Source organism: Oryctolagus cuniculus, chromosome 7 (genome assembly GCF_051225735.1).
Source record: "Oryctolagus cuniculus isolate XC-2025 breed Fujian yellow rabbit chromosome 7, ASM5122573v1, whole genome shotgun sequence".
Classification (NCBI taxonomy): Eukaryota; Metazoa; Chordata; class Mammalia; order Lagomorpha; family Leporidae; genus Oryctolagus; species Oryctolagus cuniculus.
Window position 1 is genome coordinate 27,355,089 of NC_142873.1, and position 24,434 is coordinate 27,379,522.

A 24,434-nucleotide genomic window follows, 5' to 3' on the forward strand; every position below is an offset into this window, starting at 1 on the left:
AGTTCCAGGATCCCAGCCTTGGCCTGACCAGGACCCACTTGTTGCAGGCATTTGAAGAGGAAACGAACAGCTGGGACATCTCTCTCTCTCTCTTCCTCTCTTTCAAATACATGTTGTTTTAAAAAGTAAAGCCCTGGTTTTGGAGAGAATTCTCCCTAGCATGGGTTCTAAAGACAATACTATGAAAAGCTTTTCTTTGCCCCAGCAGTCAGTCCTGAGGTTACACATGCGATGAGGAGAAAGAAACCAATGAGATCTCAGAAAGTCTTTCCACTGGTGAGTTGTGTACTTTGGCTGCCATAATACTGAGAGGCTTAAACGATAGAAAGTTACTTTCCCACAATTCTGTAGGCTTGGAAGTCCAAAATCAAGGTGTTGATTGGGTTGGTTTCTTCTGAGCCTCTCTCCTTGGCTTACACATGGTTGTCTTCCCCCTGTGTCTTAATATCCTCTTTTTCAAAGTTATTTTATTTATTTGAAAGACAGAGTTACAGAGAGAGGTAGAGGCAGAAAAAGAGACATTTTCCCTGCGCTGGTTCACTCCCCAAATGGCTGCAACAGCTGGAGCTGGGCCAGGCCGAAGCCAGGAGCCAGGAGCCAGGAGCTTCTTCCAGATCTCTCATGTGGGTGCAGGGGCCCATGGACTTGGGCCATCCTCCGTTGCTTTCCCAGGTGCTTTAGCAGGTAGCTGGATTGGAAGTGGAGCAGTTGGGACTTGAACCGGCACCCATATGGGATGCCAGCACTGCAGGCCAGGGCTTTAATCCACTGTGCCACAGCACTGGCCTCCCAATATCCTCCTTATAAGGACAACAGTCAGTTAGACTAGGGCCCACTCTAATGACCCCATTTTAATCTAATTCTGTGCAGTCATCCTGGTCATAATTACCAACTTGTCTAACGGGCGACCCTGACATTCATCCCAACATCTGCGTGATAAGCAAAGTCATTAAGATATGCTACTGAGTATTTCATGCCAGGCACTGATGCCCAAAATGTCTCTTCACTGATGCCTGACATGTTAATGTTTCTTGAGAAAGTCTGGGTACATTCTGTTTGGCCATGGGCCACCTTTGTCTAGCTGAGCATAGAACCCCTTTCCTACCGCTTTGTGGTGCGAGTATCCTCACATCTTGCTGCTGCCCAAGACACACTTCTCTCTGTAAGTCCCTAACAAATTACGCTCAGTGAAGTCCTGGATTTATCTACTTCTTATTTTTTTTTTTCTACCTTTGGCAGCTGGTTCTCATGCACCAGGATTTAAAAAAAGGCCCTATATCCAAAGACAGTCATACCAAGTACTGGGGCTAGGACTTCAACACAGGAATTTGGGACAAAGGAACACAATTCAGCCCCACAACTGAGCATTGTCACTCTTCCCTACTAACAGCAGGCTAAAAGACTAGACAATTCCGAACTCAGAATGGAGGAACTCGTTTGTCCTACTCAGTGTCTTTATCTGCCAGGTATTTGAACAAGAAGTGGAATATGAGGAGGTGAGCTGTCACGGCACACGCACAGAGCGGATGAGCATTCCTTCTGCACCAGCCTGCTGTGACTCCTGTCTCTCCATCAACCACTGCTCCAGCTTTGGGATGGAAGAAGGAAGGAGGAACAGAGAAAAGGGTCTCTTAGCTTCTGGGACATTGGACCCCTCCCACATCATTGGCTGAGCCTTCTCTCTGTCCTTTGCTGGCTCCTCTTTTAGCCACAACCTCTTAAAGTTGAAGTATACCCCAGAGCTCATTTAGGGTTTTTCCTTTATCTACTCATCCCTTTGGTGATATCATTTGGTATGCCGTCTTCATGCTGGTGATCCCTCAAGTTTATATTGCCAGTCAAGTCATCACTCATTTTTTCTGCATTCCTGTTTAGATATCTATTAGGCATATTAAAGTAGCAAAAACTGAACTCCTGGGTTTCTGCACCTCACTCCCTCACCACCACCAAAGCTCATCAAAACTGCTCTCCTTGTAGTTGATAGAACTCAAGTTCTCCAGTTGCTCAGGCCCCAAATCTGGGAGTCATTTTTACCTCTCTCTCTCTTTCATACCCTGTATCCAATCGACTACCAGCTTTTGTTGATTCTATCTTCAAACTCATAGATCCATAAATATATCCACATTTCTCACCACCACAACTGCTACTGGTCCAAGTGACCACCTGGATGACTAGAGTAGGATCTGAGCTGTTTCCACCATTCCACCTACAGAGACGATTCTCAACGTGGCAGCCCAACACCCCTATTAAGATACAAATGGTTTCCTATCTCATTCAAACTCAGTCCTTACACAGCCCCACAGCATCTACCTCCTTCCTCCACCACTGTGGATTCATGTTCTGCTAATGTCCCCAGATTCAATGGACTCCATCTAAGCCTGCTTCCTTGCTCTCCCTCAAATGCACCAGGCACATGTCTGCCTTCAAACTTTGCACTGGCTTTTGCTCTGCCCCAGACGTCCATACCTCTAAATCCACCGCTGGCTTCAAGCCTTTGCTCTAATGGAACCTTCTTAAAAAGCCCTGCCTGGCCCACCTTATCTAAAATAACCAATTTGCTGTTTACCCAGGCACCTCCCCCCCCCCCATTTTATTATTTTTAAAAGTTCTCTTCCATTATACTCTTCACCTCCTGATGTTGATACAATGTGCTGTCTTTAAATTGTGTAGATTTTTGTGTTACTCTTTCCCCACTGGAATGTAAACTCCACAGAGACAGGGATTGTTTTGTATAATGAATATTCCCAGAACAATGCTGGTTCACACGATGGGTGCCCAATAACATTTGCTAAACAAATGAACAGAAACAACATCCTGGACTTTGCTCAGAAACAAAGCTGGATATAAAATTAACACAGGAGTTAGTCATTCCTACTCTTTTCCAGCCCCTGATTTTTATTTATTTTATTTTTTTTACAGGCAGAGTGAATAGTGAGAGAGAGAGATACAGAAAGGTCTTCCTTTTTGCTGTTGGTTCACCCTCCAATGGCCGCCATGGCCATTGGACTTGGGCCATCCTCCACTACACTCCCGGGCCATAGCAGAGAGCTGGCCTGGAAGAGGGGCAACCGGGATAGAATCTGGCGCCCGACCGGGACTAGAACCCAGTGTGCCGGCGCCTCAGGCGGAGGATTAGCCTATTGAGCCACGGCGCCAGTGGACCCCTGATTTTTTTTTTTTTAAGATTTATTTATTCGAAAGAGTTAGGGAGAGGGAGATGGAGAGGGAGAGGGAGGTAGGTATTCTCACCGCTGGTTCATTTTCTAAATGGCTGCAACAACCAAAGCTGTGCAGATCCAAAGCCGGGAGCCAGGAGCTTCTTCCAGGTCTCCCACGTGGGTGCAGGGCCCAAGCACTTGGGCCATCTTCTACTGCTTTCCCAGGCCATTAGCAGGGAGCTGGATTGGAAGTGGAGCAGCCAGCACTTGAACTGGCACCCATATGGGCTGCCCACACTGCTTCCCAATCCTTGACTGGCTCTGTGTGACCTTGGACCTGCCATTTAATTTGTCCCAGCACTGTGGAACAGAGCTTTTTTAAATGACAGTCATATTATAAACCTGCATCATCCAATAAGCTGGCCACTAGCCACCTATAGCTATTGAGTGAATTGTGGCTAATGTGACTGAGGGACTGAATATTTTCAAATGTTTATTTTCATCTACTTGAAAAGCAGGGAGGGAGAGAGAGAGAGAGAAAGGGTGGGGGGAGAATATAATATTCCAACTGTTAGTTCACTCCCCAAATGCTTGCGCCAGTCAGGGCAGGGTCAGGCCAAAACCAGAAGCCAGAACTTCATCCAGGGTTTCCACATAGGTGGCAGGGCCAAGCACTTGAGCTATCACCTGCTGCCTTCTAGGACACATTAGCAGGAAACTGGATTGGAAATGGAGTAGCCAGGACTCAAACCAGTACTCTAAGAGTTGTGGGCATTCCAATCAGCAGCTAACTCACTGTGCTATACGCCTACTCTGGATATTTAACTATTCTCATTGTAATGAATTTAAGTAGCCACACATGGCTAGTGGCTCTCCCCTTGGACAACTGGACAGCGCAGGTATGTTTGCTCATCTGCCTGAGGACGAGGTGATGTGTGTCAGGCACCCAGCTGGCAGTGGCAGGTGTTCCGTGCATGCTCCCCCCACTGCCCCTCATTGTGCTGAAGCCCACCCCAGCAGCACAGCCCACTGACTACATGGCTACAGAGACTCTTTTAGAATTTTCTGTTTACTTGTCAGAGAGTAGGAGAGACTGAGACAGATAAAAAATAAGAGCTCTCATCCACTGATTCGCTCTCCAAATGCCCACAATGGCTAGGGCTCAGCCAGGCCAAAGCCAGGTGCCAGGAAGTCAATAAAGGTCTCCCATGTGGGTGACAAAGACCCAACTACTTGAGCCTCTCAGAGACCGCATTAGCCGGAAGCTGGAATCAAGAGTAGGGCCAAGGGCACAGCTCTGTGGCATAGCAGGTAAAGCAGCTGCCTGTGATGCTGCCATCTAACCTGGCTGCTCCACTTCCAATCCAGCTCCCTGCTAATGGCCTGGGGAAACAACAGAAGATGGCCCAAATGCTTGGACTCTGGCACCTACATGGGAGACCCAGATGAAGCTCCTGGCTTCAGCCTAGCTAAGCCCTAGCTGTTGTGGCCACCTTTGGAGGGAATCAGTGGGTTGAAGAGGTGTGTGTGTCCCTATCTAACTCTGACTTTCAAATAAATGCATCTTAAAAAAATAAAAGTGAGGCCGGCCAGGACTTAAACCCAGGTACTCCAATGTGAAATGCTGATGTTTTAACTGATAAATAAATCTTAAAAAAAAAAAATGGTCTATTTATTTGAAAGTCAGAGTTACACAGAGAGGAGAGGCAGAGAGAGAGAGAGAGAGAGAGAGAGAGAGAGATCTTCCATCTGCTGGTTCACTCCCCAATTGGCCGAAATGGCTGGAGCTGTGCTAATCCAAAGCCAGGAGCCAGGAGCTTCTTCTGGTCTCCCATGCAGATGCAAGGGGCCATCTTCTACTGCTTTCCCAGGCCATAGCAGAGAGCTGGATCAGCAGTGAGGCAGCCAGGACTAGAACCGGTGCCTATATGGGATGTCAGCACTTCAGGCCAGAGCGTTAACCCGCTGCACCACAGTGCTGGCCCCAGATAGACTACTTTAAAAACCAGGTCTGGAGCAAAAATTCCCATGAGGACTCTGTGAAGAAGCAGATGAAATGAAATATGGCATGGAAGGACAGGTTCCATGTGCACATCTGAAGTATCACATTTTCAGTGATTTCAAACCATTTTAAAGCCCCAGAAGTCCTAAGAGGTACTTTGGAGTCTGCTAAGATGCTTGAACAGGGGACCCAAGGAATATAATCCTCTCCACTTAAATCATTCTGCACTTGGCTGCTTTGCGGGATGGAGTCTTTTTTTTTTTTTTTTAACACTAAAACATAAGAAAAATCACATCACTATCCTGGAAGAACACTGTGCAAAGAATGTTAATGAATGTGAAACTCAACCCTAGCACCAGCACAGGAATGGGAATTCAGTCAGTTAAAACAGGATAAAAGGCCCATAAAAAGGGAGGGTGCATGGAACTCTAGTTAAGATACCGCTTGGGGGTGGACAGCGTGTGGCACAGTGGGGTAAGCTGCTGCCTGTAGTGCTGTCATTCCATATGGGTGCTGGTTAGTGTCCCACCTGCTTTGCTTCCGATCCAGCTCCCTGCTAATGGCCTGGGAAAGAAGATGGCCCAGGTTATTGGGCCCCTGCACCTGCATGGGAGACCCGGATGAAGCTCCTGGCTCCTGGCTTTGGATCAGCCCTGCTCTGGCCGTCACTGCCATTTGGGGAGTGGACCAGCGGATGGAAGACCTCTCTCTTTCCCTCTTTCTCTCTCTCCCTCCCTCTCCCCCTCTCTCTTCCTCTCTCTTCCTCTCTCCCTCTCCCTCCCTCTCTCACTCTGCTTTAATTCTGCCTTTCAAATAAGTAAATAAGTCTTTAAAGAAAAATAAGCCACTTGGATGCCTGCATCACCCCCCCCCCTTTTTTTTGACAGGCAGAGTGGACAGTGAGAGAGAGAAAGGTCTTCCTTTTTTTCCATTGGTTCACCCCCCAATGGCCACTGCACTGCAGGTGGCGTACCACGCTGATCCGAAGCCAGGGGCCAGGTGCTTCTCCTGGTCTCCCATGGGGTGCAGGGGCCCAAGCACTTGGGCCATCCTCCACTGCACTCCTGGGCCACAGCCGAGAGCTGGACAGGAAGAGGAGCAACCGGGACAGAACCTGGCACCCCAATCGGGACTAGAACCTGGTGTGCCGGCGCGCAGGTGGAGGATTAGCCTAGTGAGCCACAGCGCTGGCCAACCTGCATCCCTTTTCAAAGTACCTGATTGAATCAGCCCTTAAGGCATTCGGATATGGCTGAAGAGCCCATGAGAGTATTTTAGGCATGGAAAGCCAAGACACTCTGGGGGGGGGGGGGGGACACAAAAACAAAAACCAAAAAAAAAAACCCTAAATGAAAGATCTCTGCGAGTGAGATCCCAGTGGAGAGAATGGGGCCATCAAAGAAGGAGGTACCTTTCTCTGAAGGGAGGAGAGAACTTCCACTTTGACTATGACCCTGTCGGAATAAGATCGAAGTCAGCGAACTCAAAAGGCTTCCATAGCCTTGGCAACTCATGACTAGAGCCTAGGGAGATTACTGACACCATAAACAAGAGTGTCAATTTGTTAAGTCAACAACGGGAGTCACTGTGTACTTCTCATGTGGGATCTGTCCTTAATGTGTTGTCCAAATGTGAAGTAATGCTATAACTAGTACTGAAACAGTATTTCACACTTTGTGTTTCTGTGTGGATGCAAACTGATGAAATCTTTACTTAATATATACTAAATCAATCTTCTATATAAAGGTAATTGAAAATGAATCTTGATGTGAATGGAATGGGAGAGGGAGCAGGAGATGGGAGGGGTGCAAGTGGGAGGGAAATTATGGGGGGGAAGCCATTGTAATCCATAAGCTGTACTTTGGAAATTTATATTTACAAAAAAAAAAAAAAAAAAAAAAAAAAAAAAAAAAAAACCACACACATACACACACACAAAGTACCTGATTCCAGCTTCCTGCTAATGCATACCCTGAGAGGCAGATGATGGCTTATGTAATTGGGTTCTTGGTATCTACCTAGGAGACTTGAATAACATTCCTGGCTTCAACCTAGACCAGCCCTAGCTGTTGCAGGCATTTGGGAACTGAACAGATAGATGGGAGATCTCTTTCTATTCCTCCATCTCTCTGCCACTCAAATTTAAAAAAAAGAAAAGTGCTGGTAGGGGGCATAAAACTGGTGTCTCAGGGCCAGCGCTGTGGCTCACTTGGCTCACTTGGCTCACTCCACCTGCAGTGCCGGCATCCCATGTGGGCGCCGGATTCTGTCCCAGTTGCTCCTCTTCCAGTCCAGCTCTCTGCTGTGGCCCAGGAGGGCAGTGGAGGATGGCCCAAGTGTGTGGGCCCCTACACTCACATGGAAGACCAGGAGGAAGCACCTGGCTTCGGATCAGCGTGGCTCCGGCTGTAGCGGCCATTTTGGGGGTGAACCAACAGAAGGAAGACCTTTGTGTCTCTAACTCTGTCGAATCAAAAAACAAACAAAAAAAAAAACAAAAACAAACTGGTGTCTCAGGCTGTTTTTTTTCTTTTTTTCTTTTTTTTTTTTTTTTTTTTTTTTTTTTTTTAAGATTTTGAGAGTCAGAGTTACAGAGAGAGATCTTCCATCTGCTGGTTCACTCCCAAATGGCCCATATGTGATACCAGCACTTTTACCCGCTATGCCACAGTGCTGGCCCCTCAGGCTGAATTCCGAGGATCCAAATACCCAAGGTTCTCTGGACCTCAATACTCTTGCTTTAAAATCAGAGGCCTGGGATTCTGGCTGATTGGGATTTAGTAACACCAAGGCCTGATAGTTATTTTATTTCAAATATAACAGACTACAGCAAGTGCTCTACAGCATAGCATATATTACAGATCAAATACACACATTTCATATGAAGGACCCGACTTGAAAAACCAGAACTTACTCTAAGTGCACTTGCAGGGGCAAACAAGGCTCAGGAGAAGATGTTAGAACAAAGATCTTCCCAGACAGCCTTCAAAGACAACACATCTGTGGCATTGCTGGGTTGTGGAGTTTTATGTAAATGCCCATTTCAAAATCCCTGGAGTTGTGCGTGCCTAAGAGTCCGTGGGATTCTTGGCCGGAGAAGGAGGTGGGGCGGGAGGCACTCCGAGGGTAGCAGCAGTGCAGGCGGGAACGGCTTCTTCAGAGTCTGACTGGGAGTACAGGAGCATCTCCAGGGTGGCGTCCCTGTCCGTGCTGAAGACCTCTTCTCTAAAAGGAAGAGCACATGAAATGTCATTCAAATCAAAATAGATGTCATTCAAATGTCAATCAAAAATGTCATTCAAGTCAAGTCATACAGAGATGGAAGAAGTGGAAATCAGGGAAGCAGCCCCCAGGCTGAAGTCCTCGACACGTAGGAGGACATGCTTCCAGACTCCCCGACCCACACTTCCAGAGCTGTCACCTTGCAAAAACAGTTCATTCTACCTCTACTGCTGACTAGGGGCAGGGGGCAGCTTCCTCAGGTGAGCTCGATGGTCTCCAAGGATCCCATACAACCAATGGGGCTGGGGTTCCCCATCTCCAGGAGGGTCTCTTGGATTTAGAACAGGAAGTCATCCCATCAACTGGTTGTTTCTATCCTGCCCAGTCCATCTCTGTGCATTTCCACCTGAAAGGCTCTGTCTGTGTCTCAGTTGCCTTGCAGCTCTTCTCAGGGTCTACCCAGCCTTGGGTTCACTTCACATCTCCTGTGGACTTACCTTGCCCTTGTACCCAGCCTGCGGAGGTCTCCTCCCTTCTACGAAAGTAGGAGGGTGCCAGAAATGGAGTTAAAATAAATTTATTTTGGAGCAAAAGGTTCTGAAATCTATGCATAGTCTTCTCAGATTTTCCATGAATTTTTGAAGAATTTTATGCATGGATTTAAAATTTGGTGGGCGTCATGATAAATTCACCTTTTAATTCCATTTCCCACAAACCGTTTGAAAGGCAGAGAGACAGATATACTGAAAGAGAGGAGAGAGAGCAGAGGGCAAGAGCAAAAGAGCAAGAACTCCACCATCTGCCCGTCTACTTCCCAAATTCCCACAAATGCCAGGGCTGCACCTGGTTGAAGCCAGGAGCTGAGTCTCCTATGTGGGTGCCAGAGACTCCACCAGCTGAGCCATCCTTTGTTGCCTCCAGGGTGCACATTTGCAGGAAGCTGGAATCAGAGGTAGAACTGGGACTTGAACCCAGGCACTATGGCACTGGGATAGGAGACAAAGGCATCCAAGTGATGTCTTCATCACTTGAGAAAACGCTCATTCCCCACAGACTTTTCCAAGTATCTCCCTAGGTCCGGGCAAGCCCTGCCTTCAAGTGAGTAACAGCAGCCTGTCAAGCTAGCACAGGTTGAGATTTAACTGTTCCGAGTACTTACTATATTCCCGGGGACTGGAACTTAGCTGGAAACCAGAGAGGAGCTGCACAGAGATTCTGGGAGAAGGCCGAGACAGGGGATTGTCCTGGTTGTGGAGCCAGCAAGAGGCAGAACTGGGATTTAAACTTGGATTTGGATCTGGCCACAAGTTCACTGCTGTTGGAGCCCTTCCTTGATGCTGGGAGTCGGGGGTTGTCTGGTGGCCAGCAGAAGCCCCAGACTTGTGTCATGGAGTCCTTCTTGGGTGATCATGAGAGGACCGTGACCACAGCCTTCTGGAGTCAAATTGACCATGCACCCCAATCAGTAAAGATCTCAGCACCCACATATACAAGGGGACTTCAAAAAATCATGGAAAAATCAAACTGAAGATAATGTATGGGGTGGGCTTTTAGCCTACTGGCTAAGATGCCAGTTGGGGTGCCATATTCCATAACAGAGTACCTGAGTTCAAGTCCCAGCTATGTTTGATTTCAGCTTCCTGTTAATGTGTACCCTGGGCGGCAGCAGATGATATTTCAAGTAGCTGGGTCCCTGCCACCCATGTGGGAGATTTCGATTGAGTTCTTGGCTCCCAGCCTCAGCCTGACCCAGCCCCATTTGAGGAGTGAACCAGAGGATGCGAGCTCTAATTAAAAAATAAAGAGGGGCTGCCACTGTGGCATAGCGGGTAAAGTCGCCGCATGCAGTGCTAGCATCCCATATGGGTGCCAGTTTGAGTCGACTGCTCTTCTTCTGATCCAGCTCTCTGCTATGGCCTGGGAAAGCAGTAGAAAATGACCCAAGTCCTTGGGTCCCTGCACCTTCGTGGGAGACCTGGAAGAATCTCCTGGCTTCTGATCGGCGCAGCGCTGGCTGTTGTGGTCAACTGGGGAGTGAACCAGCAGATGGAAGACCTCTCTCTCTCTCTCTGCCTCTGCCTCTGTGTGTGTGTGTGTGTAACTCTTTCAAACAAATCTAAAAAAATAACACAAGTATCAATGAATGTTTGTGAAGCCCCTTCATATGTTAACGAAGAAACTGTATACAATTCTATCAATTTGTTTATAACATATCCCAAGAACCTCTAAGGTCAAGGAGCATGGGAATGAGTATCAGATGGCATCTATATTATGGATGGATTCAATGTTTACCAATAATTCTGATATTTGTAACCGCATGCTTCTCAGGTTTAGTAAGATCATTTTTAAGCCAATAATGTACCTGACAAAGAGCTCAAGCCAGATGTGTCATTTTTGCCGGTTTTTGTGGTCTATTCATAGTTGTACTATTACAGTTATTTCGATCCAGAATTTCTTGGCAGAAATGTTTTAGACCACTTGTCTCTTTGGGGGGTTATATTTGCCAAGACTAATACAACTTGTAAATCCATTAACTAACCCAAGCAAACTACAACATATTGGCATTTGCTGAAAGTGAATCAAGAAGCTCCCACTGACCTTGGCCTTGAACCCTGACTCTTGAGCCAGGAAGGACCCATTGCTTATGTGTGATCTCCCAACACACAGTGAGGGCACAAGGCCCAAACAGCAATGTCAGTAGCGTTCACTTTTCTTATAAATTGGAGTCCTGTTTTCTTCATATACCTTTATGGGGTGCTGTGGGTATCTCCCTGGATTTGGGGATTGTAGACCAGAGAGAGGAGAGGGCATCCCCCATAGCAGCCATCAAACCCTTGCCAGATACAGCAAACAAAAATTCAGGTCACCCCATTATATCTGACTTTCAGATAAACGGCTAATTTTTTTTTTTGACAGGCAGAGTGGACAGTGACAGAGACAGAGAGAAAGGTCTTCCTTTTTTTCCGTTGGTTCACCACCCACCCCAATAGCCACTGCGGCCAGTGCATTGTGGCCGGCGCACCGCGCTGATCCGAAGCCAGGAGCCAGGTGCTTCTCCTGGTCTCCCATGCAGGTGCAGGGCCCAAGGACTTGGGCCATCCTCCATTGCCCTCCCGGGCCACAGGAGAGAGCTGGACTGGAAGAGGAGCAACCGGGACTAGTACCCGGCGCCCCAATTGGGACTAGAACCCAGTGTGCCGGCGCTGCAGGCGGAGAATTAGCCTGGTGAGCCATGGCGCCAGCACAACAGCTAATTTTTAATGTACCACAAATATCCATAGAAATTTTATCTCTGCAAGCCACCGCCACCCTCCCCCCCACCCATGCCTGGTTAATTTCTTTTCATCTAAAATCCAAATTTAACTGAGCTTTCCATGTTTTATTTGCCAACCCTCGTGGAACAGTCTCAGGCAGTTGAGATCTCCCAGAACTGTGGCTCTATACCCACAGGCAGACCCCTCGGCCAACCCAGCTGGTGAGGGCCTCTTTGTACAGGCTCTCTGGCTCCCTCATGTCTGTGTGTAGGCCGCAGAGGCGAAGGAGACACGCACAGTCCTGGCCAGCAAGAGGCTTACACCACGGGAGGAACGAGGATGAGCTCGAAGAGTGCACCCTGGCCCCAGACTTTGTCTGGAAAGGGACACATTTTCATACAGGTTTGCCACATCATAACTTGTCTCCCATTACTGAAGCACCAAAGGGATTCCCTCCGCGGCCAGGGGTCACTGATGCTCACCCCCCACCCACCCACACAGCAGACACACATCACCCCTTGAAGGGCTGTGGGAGAAGGCTCTGGTCTCCACAGCAGCTGCAAAGCAGCGTCCCCCTCTGAATACGTGGAGGTGAGCCAGGACCTCCTGCAGTTTCAGACCCCACGCCGTCCGCACCGCACCAGAGAGGCAGAGGAGAGCTTTTGGGTACCTCGTGGTCATGGTGACTCTGCGCCTGGTCACCTCGGAAGCCAGGTCTTCGTAGGGGAAGGTAACGCTCTTGTTCTTGAGGCTCTTCTGAGCCATGGCCTTGTTACCCAGACCACGTGAGGAATTTAGATCCACTGCACCTGTGAATCCAGAACATCACGTATGCTTCCGGGGTCAGGAGGCTGCCCCAATTCAGCCCAGCACAGTGGACTTTCACTGTTATATTCTAAGTGGGTCCTCCCTGTAGTCTGGTCCTCTTCGCAGATGCTCTCTCAAATACCTGCTACGGGGACTTGATGGGAGAAAAATCAAGGTCCTAGCTGACCATTTAGCTAGGGCAGACATGATTATCTCAATCAGGCAGTGAGGAAGCTGAGCGAAGCTATTGTTATCCCCAGGTGATGGCTGAGAAACGGAGGCCCAGAGAGGTGGACTCTCTCCAGGTTGCACAGCAGGCCCTGTCCCAGGCTGCTTCCCCTCTAAGGGTGGCACCCCAGGGGACTCTCGGTGTCAATGATATACACAGGGCTTTCTGCCTGCAGCACTCACCGTCTAAAGAACAGGAAGGGGGCAGAGGCAAAGCTGGGGCTTGGAGCCAGGTAGCACAGAAACTGGAAGGTTGATGTTAAAGACAGAAGCAATAGCAGTCCCCATGCACTGCAGGCCACCTACATTATTTTATTTGATGATCACAGTAAGTCAACAAATATTATGATCCCCATTTGACAGATGCGGACAGGGAGCAGAAGAGCAGCAGAGAAATTAGCCCACTTCCTCAGGAGGAGGCACAGAGCTAGAATTTGAATCTAAGTCTATCTAGCCTCAAAGGTTATGCTCCAGGGGCCGGCACTGTGGTGTAGTGGGTAAAGCTGCCGCCTGCAGTGCCAGCATCCCATCTGGGCATGGGTTCCAGTCCTGGCTGCTTCTCTTCCAATCCGGCTCTCTGCTGTGGCCTGGGAAAGCAGTAGAAGATGGCCCAAGTCCTTGGGCCCCTGCACCCATGTGGGAGACCCAGAAGAAGCTCCCGGTTCCTGGATTTGGTCTGGCTCAGCCCTGGCTGTTGCGGCCATCTGGGGAGTGAACCAGCAGATGGAGGATCTCTATTTCTAACTCTTTTAAATAAATAAAATGAATCTTAAAAAATAAAAAATAAAAAGATTATATTCTAGACTACAGAGCCCAACAACTCTCAAGTTCCGCCCTGCAGCTGAGGCATTGCCAAAGAATAAGAATTGAGTTCCCATTCCTGGACACCAGGTCGCACTCACATGGCAACACTGCAGTGTCAGAACACGAACTACATCATCCTCAGCTTCTCTCTGTGACTTTCTGGCTGGAACCTTTTATTCTTACAAGGGTGCCCAATGCCCAGTCGACTTACCTTTTAATCCCAGATCAGCTTAGTCTACAACCACTTGCACACTTCAGCTCATGGCTCATGGCCTGCTGAAAAATGCCTGCATGACTCTGTTTCCACACATCAGCTACTCCCCCTCGTCCCAGAAGGAAAAAGACCACCAACCTCAGCTTCCTCCCCTCCAGTCCTTTATCCTCCTGTTGTCGGTCTCTCTCAGGAATGAGTTAATTGGATTGGTAGCTGCTGGCACAAATTATGCCCGCAGGTGTAGCCTTGAGAAACCTCCACAGATGCGGCAGGGAAAGATGGGTCTTGGGTGCAGAGCAGGTCAAGGCAGAGTTTTGTTTGTGACTTGGGCCACAGGGAAGCATTCGCTTACATGCTGGTCAGCATAATATCTTTTATTTAAAAAATATTTATTTATTTGAAAGGTAGAGTTACAGAGAGGAAGAGGCAGAGACAGGAGGGGTGGGGCCTTCCATCTGCTGGTTCACTCCCCAGATGGCCGCAACAGCCAGAGTTGGGCCAATCTGAAGCCAGGAACCAGGAGCTTCTTCTGGGTCTCCCACACGGGTGCAGGGGCCCAAGGACTTGGGCCATCTTCTACTGCTTTCCCAGGCCATAGCAGAGAGCCGGATTGGAAGAGAAGCAGCCAGGACTGGAACCCATGCCCAGATGGGATGCTGGCACTGCAGGCAGTGGCTTTACCCACTATGCCACAGTGCCGGCCCCTGGAGCATAACCTTTGAGGCTAGATAGACTTAGATTCAAATTCTAGCTCTGTGCCTCCTCCTGAGGAAGTGGGCTAATTTCTCTGCTGCTCTTCTGCTCCCTGTCCGCATCTGTCAAATGGGGATCATAATACATTGCAGGCAGCAGATTTACCCAATATGCCACAGCGCCAGCCCCCAGCATGACATCTTGTCCCAGTATCTGTTGACTACAGGTTTAAAAGTGGATTCAGGTATGCCCCTGCTCCCAGCACCATCGTAACCACCTACCCCTTCTTTTCCTGACAATTGAGAACACTGCTGCTTAGGTGGCAGGTGCTCCCATTTTTGAAATTAAAGGAGTTGAGGGCAGGTGTTTGGCGAAGCTGTTAGGGAGTCAGTTAGGACACCTGCCTCCCCTAATCAAGTACCTGAGTTTGATACCCAGCTACATTCCTGACTCCAGAGTCCTTATGCAGACCCTGGGAGATAGAGCTGATAGCTCAAGTGATTGGGTTCTTGCCACCCTCCAGGGACATGAGCTGAGTTCCTGGTTCCTGGTTTGAATTCCTGGCTTCCAGTTTCAGGACCAGCCATTGTGGGCATTTGGGAAGTGAAGTAGCAAGTGGAACATTTCTCTGCCTTTAAAAGAAATTTTTAAGAATGAATTAAAGGAGTTTACTGCAGAACTCCTATTTTTTTTTTAAAAAGCTTTATTTATTTATTTGAAAGGCAGTTATAGAGGCAGAGGCAGAGAAAGAGAGAGAGAGGTCTTCCATTCACTGGTTTACTCCCTATATGGCTGTTACAGCTAGAGCTGGGCTGATCCAAAGCCAGGAGCTTCTTCTGAGTCTCCCACATAGGTGCAGGGTCCCAAGGACTTGGATTATCTTCCACTGCTTTCCCAGGTGCATTGGGAGGAAGCTGGATCAGAAGTGGAGAAGCCAGGACTCAAACCAGCACCCATATGGGATGCCAGCACTGCAGGTGGTAACTTGCTGCACCACAACACCGGCCCCCAAAGCTCCTACTTTTTCTTTCTTTCTTTCTTTCTTTCTTTCTTTCTTTCTTTCTTTCTTTCTTTCTTTCTTTCTTTCTTTCTTTCTTTCTTTCTTTCTTTCTTTTTTGACAGGCAGAGTTAGTGAGAGAGAGAGACAGAGAGAAAGGTCTTCCTTTTCTGTTGGTTCACCCCCAAAATGGCCGCTAAGACCAGCGGGCTGCGCTGATCCAAAGCCAGGAGCCAGGTGCTTCCTCCTGGTCTCCCATGCAGGTGCAGGGCCCAAGCACTTGGGCCATCCTCCACTGCATTCCTGGGCCACAGCAGAGAGCCGGACTGGAAGAGGAGCAACTGGTCAGAATCTGGCACCCCGCTCGGGACTAGAACCCCGGGTGCTGGCACCGCAGGCAGAGGATTAGCCAAGTAAGCCGTGGCGCCGGCCTAGAACTCCTACTTTTGAACTGAGTTATTTTGGGCAAGTAATTTAACCTCTTATTCATAATAGAGGAGTGTCATTACCTTCTAGGGCAGTTGTGATGATTTAAAAAAATTTGCAAAAATCTCAATTTTTTCTTATGGCTTTTTAAAAAGATTTATTTATTAGAAAGGAAGAGTTACAGAGAGACAGAAGGAGAGATGGAGAGAGATATCTTCCATCCACTGGTTCATTCCCCAAATGGCTGCATTGACCGGGGCTGGGCCAGGCTGAACCCAGGAGCCAGGGGCTTCTTCCAGGTCTCCATGTTGGGTGCAGGGGTTCAAGCACTTGGGTCACCTTCCACTGCCTTCCCATGCAGAGAGCTGGATCAGAAGTGGAGCAGCTGGACTTGATCCGGCGCCCATATGAGAGGTAGTATGACTTAGCCTACTATGCCACAGCACTGGCCCCTGTGCTCCTTTCTTAAAATAACCTGTGTTGTATGTGTTGATTACGATTTCGTCTCACTGCCTTCGGCGACCACATCTGAACTTTAATAAGAATCCTCTGAGTTCACTGCAGTTCAGATGTATCTGAGGTGACAGCCCTTGAGGATGTGCCACACTCATGTAAGTGTGTTCCTGAATCCTGGCATCCAAACATGAAGTTTACATTTCATGTAAGGCTACGCCCTATATTAAGGTAGATGAACAATAACAATGTGTTTTTCTTTGGATTGATGATAATGAAACCACAACATAAAACATCTGCTATCTGTGAATGATAATGTGCAATAAAGTCTGAAATCAAACCAAGGTCAAGTTGACACCAAGGCTTGTCAATTGAACAACTACATTTTTCCAGGGATAAAATAAAAGAAAAACATGTATCCTTTAGAAACAATAGAAAAAAATTAAAAGAGAAGGAAGGGAGGAAGGAAGGAGGGAAGGAAGGAGGGAAGGAGGAAGGAAGGGAGAAAGGGAGGAAAGAAGGAAGGGAGGGAGGAAGGAAGGGAGGGAGGAAGGAGAGTATTATGACCTTAGAATTCTATCTATGAACTACATGGAATCTGTTCTCTTTATATTATTATCACATTAATGTGAGAGTTGTGTTATAGTAACTACCATGTATTTGCTGTGGCCCTGACAATGTGACATATTAATAAACTCCTTTAAAAAGAAAAATAAAATTATGGTGCAAGGGTAAATACATCAGTAGGTTCTAAAGAGAGGGAGGGAGGGAGGGAGAGAGAGAGAGAATGAGTAGATGAAGACAGAAACCTTTGCCTGCTATGAGGCAGCAAGAAAGTGCTCACCAGATGCCTACACCCTGCTCTTAGCCTTTCCAGCATCTAGAACTGAGAGCCAAAAAAACTTCTTTATAAAAATAATTACTGGAGCTGGCGCTGTGGCGCAGCGGGTTAATGCCCTGGCCTGAAACACTGGCATCCCATATGGGTGTCAATTTGAGACATGGCCACTCAACTTCCATTCCAGCTCTCTGCTATGGCCTGGGAAAGCAGTAGAAGATGGACCAAGTCCTTGGGTCTCTGCACCCACGTGGGAGACCCGGAAGAAGCTCCTGGCTCCTGGCTCCTGGCTTCAGATCAGCCCAGCTCCAGCCATTGCGGCCAGTTGGGGAGTGAACCATCGGATGGTTCTCTCTCTCTGCCTCTTCTCTCTCTGTGTAACTCTTTCAAATAAATAAATAAATATTTTTTAAAAATAAAAATAATTACTTACTTAAACAGACATATAAAAAAAAAAAGAAAAGCATACAACCAAACCACAACCCATTGTCAGTAATTTAAAAAGACAGACAGTGAAACTTGTTAGATTCTCTTGGTTGCCTGGAAAATAGACTGAGGATACTTCACAAGACACAGGTTGTTGTGAGGAGACTCAAGGCTAGAGGAGACAGGGTCCTCTTGGAAGAACAGGAAAGGTGAACCTACAGGGCCTCATGGGAAGCGTTGAACTGGAATGCTAAAGACACATCTGGGGTGCTCTCATCTCGTCATCCTTACTACAGTGGAAACTGACCGCTCTAGCACTCTACCATGAATGTGACTTAGCCCTTCTCAGTTTCTGCCAAGTTTAGAAGGCATACATAACTTTTGGTAGACATAAGCAGAGTGCAGATAACAGGACAGTCAGCACTACCATGTGAATCCCTCAGCTCCTCTGATTCGCTCTGGAATCTCCAAACTTCCTTGGCTAGGTACCAACCCAAGTTATCTTCATTTCTTTACCTACACGACGTGACCCATGCAGTTGTGTCTGGAGAACAATTTGTAACCTTGATAACTGGTCTCATTTTAAATTCATGACCGCAGGGGCTGGTGTTGTGGCACAGAGGGTTAAGCTGCTGCCACCTGTGCTGCTGGCATCCCTTATGAGTGCCAGTTCGAGTCCTGGCTGCTCCACTTCTGATCCAGCTCCCTACTAATGTGCCTGGGAAAGCAGCAGAGGATGGCCCAAGTGCTTGGGCCCATGCCATACTACATGAGACCTGGGTGGAGTTTCAGGCTCCTGGTCAATGTTGAGGCCATCTGCGGAGAGAACCAGTGGATGGAGTCATCTCTCTCTGCCTTTTAAATAAATTAATCTTTTAAAAAATAAATTCATGACTGTATTTCTAAGTGGGTGCATAGCCTAGGTTTAGGTACCTCCTCATGTCTCCTAAAGTCTCCAAACACTTCTCACTGCTAGCTGAGGAAAATTGGGACAGCTGTAGAACTCCCACCTCTGCCACATTCACTCACCTGCAGCTCTGCTACTTCTCCTCTATCGATTCTCTTCTCAGAGCCCAGCTCTTCCCCTCACACACTAGATCTCACTCTCTCTCCTCTACTCAGAATTTTCAGTCTTCATTCTAGCAATTCTCTCTTGTCTGATTATCACACTTTCCCTATCAGGTTGTTCCCATTAGTGTAGAAAGAGGCTATTTCTGCCATCTAAAACCTGCTCTGTAGTCTGTTTCCTCCCACCACAAAGCAAACAAAAATTGCTTGAAAGAGGTTAGGCAAGGTTCCTTTCCATTCTCTATCAAATCCACTCACTCCAGATATGATTTGTCTAAACCTTGCTCATCTTACTCAGCCATTAACAGCCTTTGTAGATAGTACCCTCCTCCTGGGAACATTTGTTCCACTGACTTCTGGAACACCACTCTCTCCCCTGCTCTGACCTCACTCACTACTTTGTCTCAGTCCCCTTTGCTAGTTTCTTATCTTGCTACTTGTTAACAGTTGTGCATACAAGGCTCACTAATAGGGTCTCTCCTCTTCCCTATAATTCATTTCTCTGCTGATCACATTTGGTCTCATTAAATCTATAGGATGACACCCATTCATTCATCTATGATACTGTCTCTCAAGACTAATACACCACCTACTTGATATCTTTGAATGAACAAACATGTAAACTCAGAATGTCCAAGACTGAACTCCTGGTTGATGCCTTCAACCCATTTTAGCCTTCTGAATGATGCCTTCTCCATTTTAGCCACTCAAGCCCCTTAACATGAAGCCATCCTTGCCTCCCAACCCCCCAGCATCTCCAATCCACATTCAATACATTGGCAGATGGATCATCAGGTCTCCTCTTCAAAATTATACCCAGAATTCCACCTCTCCTTTATTACCTCTGCTGTGACCACCCTGCCCCAGCTTGCCATCATCTTTGGTGTGGGTTATTGCAAAATCTCCTGCATCAGACCCCTGCTTTCATGCTTGCTTCCTCTTTCAGTCTATTTGCAACACATAGCTAGAACTATCTCTTAAAAATGTCACATCACGTTACTCCTGCACTCCAAACTATTCTCTGATTTTCCACTCCACTCAGAGTAAAAACAAAAACCTTACAATCCTTTTTTTAAAATTATTATTTATTTGAAAGTCAGAGTTACACAGAGAGAAGGAAAGCCAGAGAGAGAGGTCTTCCATCTGCTGGTTCACTCCCCAATTGGCTGCAACAGCTGGAGCTGTGTCGATCCAAAGCCAGGAGCCAGGGGCTTTTTCTGGGTCTCCCACGTGGGTGCAGCAGCCCAAGGACTTGGGTCATCTTCCACTGCTTTCCCAGGCCATAGCAGAGAGCTGGATCAGAAGTGGAGCAGCTGGAACTCAAACTGGTGCCCACATGGGATGCTGGCGCTACAGGTGGCGGCCTAACTATGCCACAGTGCTGGCCCCTACAATGCCTTTCAAGGTCTCATACCATCTACCTTCCTCCCTTAACCCCCACCCCCACCCCCGTTTGTTTTCCTGATCACACCACTGCCTTCCTCTCCCTTTTCCTCATTCTGCTCTAACCACGTGGCTTCATCACGTGGCTTGAACACCCAGGGGCATTCCCTCCCACCTCAAGCCAAGTCTTTGTCTTAGCTGTTGCCTCCCGTGGAATATTCTTGCCCCAGATATGCCCAGTTTATTCTCTCTTCCTCCGTTTTGGGTCAATGTCTCCTGCACAGCAATGCCTTTTCTGATTATTCCCTCTAAATGACAGGAAGAGCATTTTCCATGCCACATTCACTGCCGTATCTCAACACCCAAAACTATGCCTGTTTAATGTTGTGGTTGTGTGCACCATCCTGATTCCTTTCAGGGGAGGCACTTGTTTCCCCAGCTGCCCAGCATGTTGGTGGCTGGTTGCTTTCCAGGCAGTGCTTCAGCTGAAGCCGCTGCCTCCACCAAGTTCATACCCCTCCTGAGAGATGTTGTTAGCCTCTAACCGATGACCTGCTTGTGTGGGAGCATAAAGGCTATCTGCTTCAATCTAGGATGACTCTGAAGGCCACTCTGAGCTCTTGGGCTGCCTATACAATCAGCTGGGCAGAGGGCCCACCACTGGTGCTGAGTGGAGCATTCATACTCCTTGACAGGGGCTAGTGCTTGGCCTAGCAGTTAAAATGTCCATTGGGATGTTCATGTCCCATGTTGAAGTGCCTGGATCCAATACCAGGCACTTTCATTTCTTACTAATGTGGAGCCTGGGAGGCAGCAGTGATACCATGAAGACTTGCACTCAGTTATTGGCTCCTAGTTTTCGTTACGGTGTGTATTTGAATGTGAACTATCAGGTCGGAGTTTTCTCCCTCTCTCTTCTCCAATCAATCACTAATTAAGAAAATACTCCTTGGCAAACTTAATGGTACTGGTAGCTTTGGGATCCGCAAGGAGGGAAGGCCTACACTTCCGGGAATGGAGAGGCCTACTTCCGGGGAAGAAAGTCCTTGTCAAGGTCCCTGCGGGTACCTAAAGGTCAACGAATGAAGATCAGACCCGCCTCAACCTTTAACCCCCATGCCCTGAATCTACAAAAGGAGCTCTCCCAATCTCTAACGCACGACTTCCCTGGCCCCCGCTCTGTTGGGACCGTGGAACCTCGCCCGGGAGCAGAACCCCAATAAAAGCCTGTGAATTAATGGATTTGTCTGCCTGGGAAGATTTGTTACAGGTACAACTGTTAAAAATTTCACTAGTTGGGGCCGGCGCCGTGGCTCACTTGGCTAATCTTCTGCCTGCAGTGCCAGCATCCCATTTGGGCACTGGTTCTAGTCCCGGTTGCTCCTCTTCCAGTCCAGCTCTCTGCTGTGGCCCAGGAGTGCAGTGGAGGATGGCCCAAGTGTTTGGGCTCCTGCACCTGCATGGGAGACCAGGAGGAAACACCTGGCTCCTGGCTCTGGATTGGCGTAGCTCGCTCTCTCTAACTGTCAAATAAAAAACAAAAAAACTTCACTGGTGGTAAATTGGAAGCGGTACTGTTGGAAGAGAATGAACCGGCAGGTGCAATATGTCAAGCTTCTCAAGAGGTTTAGGGAACTACAAATTGTAAAGACAATACCTCTTGCTGAGTGCTATGGATGGAGTTGAGAAAGACTGGGAAGATCAATCAGCACTTGAAGGGAAGGAATGAGGGCAGGGGCCTCCTTAGAGCACACAGCCAAGGGAAGCGAAGCAGGGACTGAGTTAGAAAAGCAGTCTCCCAGTGAAGGGTAAGTAGCATCGGGACTCTGAGATTTGTATGAAAAGTTGTGGGTGACAACAGTTGGAAACCCTGAACCCTCTGGGCCCACAGAAATGGTTTAGTCCTCCTGGTTGGAGTCCAGCACTCCTCCTGACTGAAGATGCTGCCTGTATCTTGAAAGGCAATCCATGTTACTCTTGGGATTTTCTTTTTTTTTTTTTTTTCAAAGATTTATTTGAGAGTAGGGGTAGGGGCGAGAGAATTTTCCTTCTGCTTTCTAAAAAAAAAAGATATAAAAGGTAGAATGAGAATGTATCTTAGGTTGAGAAGACTGTTAGGCCTAAACGTGTTTATGTACATCTTTTCTAACAGGCAACAAGTCACCGGTCATTTTTAATACTGGCATCACCACATATTTCATAGCTTCTTAATAGAGTCTTTACATTGTCTTGCCATCTTTTGTCTAACCCTTGGATAGACATTTCTTAACATTTACTTATTTGAAATGTGGAGAGAAATTTCCCTTCTGCTCATTCACGCCCCAAATGGTCACCAACAACCAGGGATGGGTCAAGCTGAAGCCAGGAGGAGCACCAGGTCTCCCCATGTGAGTGGCAGGCATTCAAGTACTTAGGCCATCATCTGCTTTCCAGGTACATTGGCAGAAAGCTTAGTAAGTGGAGGAGCCAGGACTCAAAAGGGACAGGATGGGACGTGGGGCCCGGTAATCCCAAGTGAGTCCCAAACAAGCATTTACACAGGACGAGACTATGGTATGACTAGACTGTGTCAGGTGCTGGGAATACAGAAAAGTTTCAGCACAATCTAATGGGTGGGGTCTTTGGAACCTGGCCTCTATTTCATAAAAACCCCAAGCCTTCTTCCAGTGTAGCTCTTTTCCTTTTCATCTGTGATGCCCAACTTTCTTAATATGAATGAAATCTTCAAAGGTTTTTAGGTAGTTCTGATCTGGCCTGTTTTTCGCCATTTCTGACACTAGTAAGTAGACTACATGTAAAATTCGAGTCTTACTGGTTTATGTGCAAAAGAAGTTCCATCATCTGAGCTGGATAAAGTTCCCAAATAACAATGTTTAGTGGGGAACAGAGGGATTACTAAGCACAGCCTATAATCGCAGGTAGGTTTGAGGTTCAAGAAGAGTGTAGAGCAGGGGTGGGTACTTTTCTTCTGTCAAGGGCCATATGGATATTTATATCATTTGCAGACCACACAAAATTATCGACTTGAAAAGTGCTGCTGGGGCCGGTGTTATGGTGTAGTGGGTAAAGCTAGGCCAAGTCAAAGCCAGGAGCTTCTCTGGATCTTTCACTTAGGTGCAGGGGCCATCTTTGCATTGCTTTCCAAGGTGCATTAGCAGGGAGCTGGATCACAAGTGGGCCATTTAGGACTAGAACCCGCACCTATGTGGAATGCCAGTGTCAGGCGGTGGTTTTACCTGCTACATAACACTGGCCCCTTTGGGGCTGACTTGACCAGATACTAATATGGCAGCATTTAAACTCTGCTATGGCGTAGTGGTTAAAGCCACCACCTGTGGTGCCAGCATCTCCTATGTGGGTTGGTTCAAGGCCTGACAGCTTCACTTCCAATGCAGCTCTGCTAATGGCCTGGGAAAGCAGTAGAAGAGTCCAAGTGCTTGGGCCCCTGCATCCACGTGGGAGACCCGGAAGAAGCTCCTGGCTTCAGATCAGCCCAGCTCCAACTGTTGTAGCCATTTCGGGAGTGAACCGGAAGATCAACTCTATACTAAGTAAAGATTTCAACAGTTTGCACCCACACAGACACACAAAGTATGAAGTACTGTTTGAAGTTTTACCATTATTTCTCACAGTATAATTCATCAAGGACAGAGGTCCTACATGGGAAGCAAGTGCCCAGTGACTCCTGTTGTTAACAATTGACCTCTTATTTATGTCAGTGATCACCAGAGGTTCTTGTCATGAGCTGCCAAGGCTATGGAAGCCTCTTGAGTCCACAAACTCCAACATTATTTACTTATTTATATTATATTTTTGACAGGCAGAGTAGACAGTGAGAGACAGAAAGGTCTTCCTTTTCCGTTGGTTCACCCCCCAAATGGCTGCTATGGCCGGTGCGCTGTGGCCGGCACACCACACTGATCCGAAGCCAGGAGCCAGGAGCTTCTCCTCATCTCCCTTGCAGGTTTCCCGGGCCACAGCAGAGAGCTGGACTGGAAGAGGAGCAACTGGGACAGAATCCGGCACCCCAACCAGGACTAGAACCCTGGGTGCTGGTGCCGCAGGCAGAGGATTAGCCAAGTGAGCCATGGTGCTGGCCTCCAACATTATTTAGACAAGGCCATAATCCAAGTAGAAGAGAAAGGTACCTCCTTTGATGATCCCTTCTTTCCACTGGGATCTCACTCAGAGATCTTTCATGCAGGCCAGTTTTTGCCACAATGTTTTGGCTTTCCATGCCTGAAATGCTCTCATAGGCTTTTTAGCTAGATCAGAGTGCCTTAAGGACTGATTCTGAGGCCAGAGTGCTGTTTGGGGCATTTGTCATTCTATGAGTCTGCTGGGTGGCCTGCTTCCCACGTTGGGATTATTCTTTTTTAATACTATCTATTGTTATTAGCAAACACTTGGTCTAATTTATGTGATCCCTTTGACATTTATTCCTATCTTTATCATCAGTTA

The 24,434-nt window shown here is 47.7% G+C and overlaps 1 protein-coding gene across 3 annotated transcripts; it reads right to left on the reverse strand.

The window, feature by feature from the left end:
* Positions 1 to 7,951: 7,951 nt before the first annotated feature.
* Positions 7,952 to 13,974, reverse strand: MYOCOS (myocilin opposite strand). Of its 3 annotated transcripts, none has more exons than XM_089299556.1 (3): positions 13,828 to 13,974; positions 12,307 to 12,445; positions 7,952 to 8,385 (listed from the first exon to the last, which is right to left on the reverse strand). In XM_089299556.1, exons 2-3 carry the CDS (start codon positions 12,399 to 12,401, stop codon positions 8,229 to 8,231), a joined length of 252 nt encoding a protein of 83 aa, XP_089155682.1. In that variant the 5' UTR covers positions 12,402 to 12,445; positions 13,828 to 13,974; the 3' UTR covers positions 7,952 to 8,228. The 3 variants fall into 3 exon arrangements, with proteins under 3 accessions (XP_089155682.1, XP_089155681.1, XP_089155684.1); XM_089299555.1 differs by having other exon boundaries at positions 13,687 to 13,881; XM_089299558.1 differs by lacking the exon at positions 13,828 to 13,974 and adding an exon at positions 13,574 to 13,695.
* Positions 13,975 to 24,434: the final 10,460 nt, after the last annotated feature.

Bases quoted from the DNA above. Each gene is read 5' to 3' on its own strand.
- MYOCOS (XM_089299556.1), bottom strand. From the start codon at position 12,401: ATGGCTCAGAAGAGCCTCAAGAACAAGAGCGTTACCTTCCCCTACGAA. The intron at 8,386-12,306 runs GTACCCAAAAGC...TCTTCCTTTTAG, and splicing joins AGAGTCACCATGACCACGAG to AGAAGAGGTCTTCAGCACGG.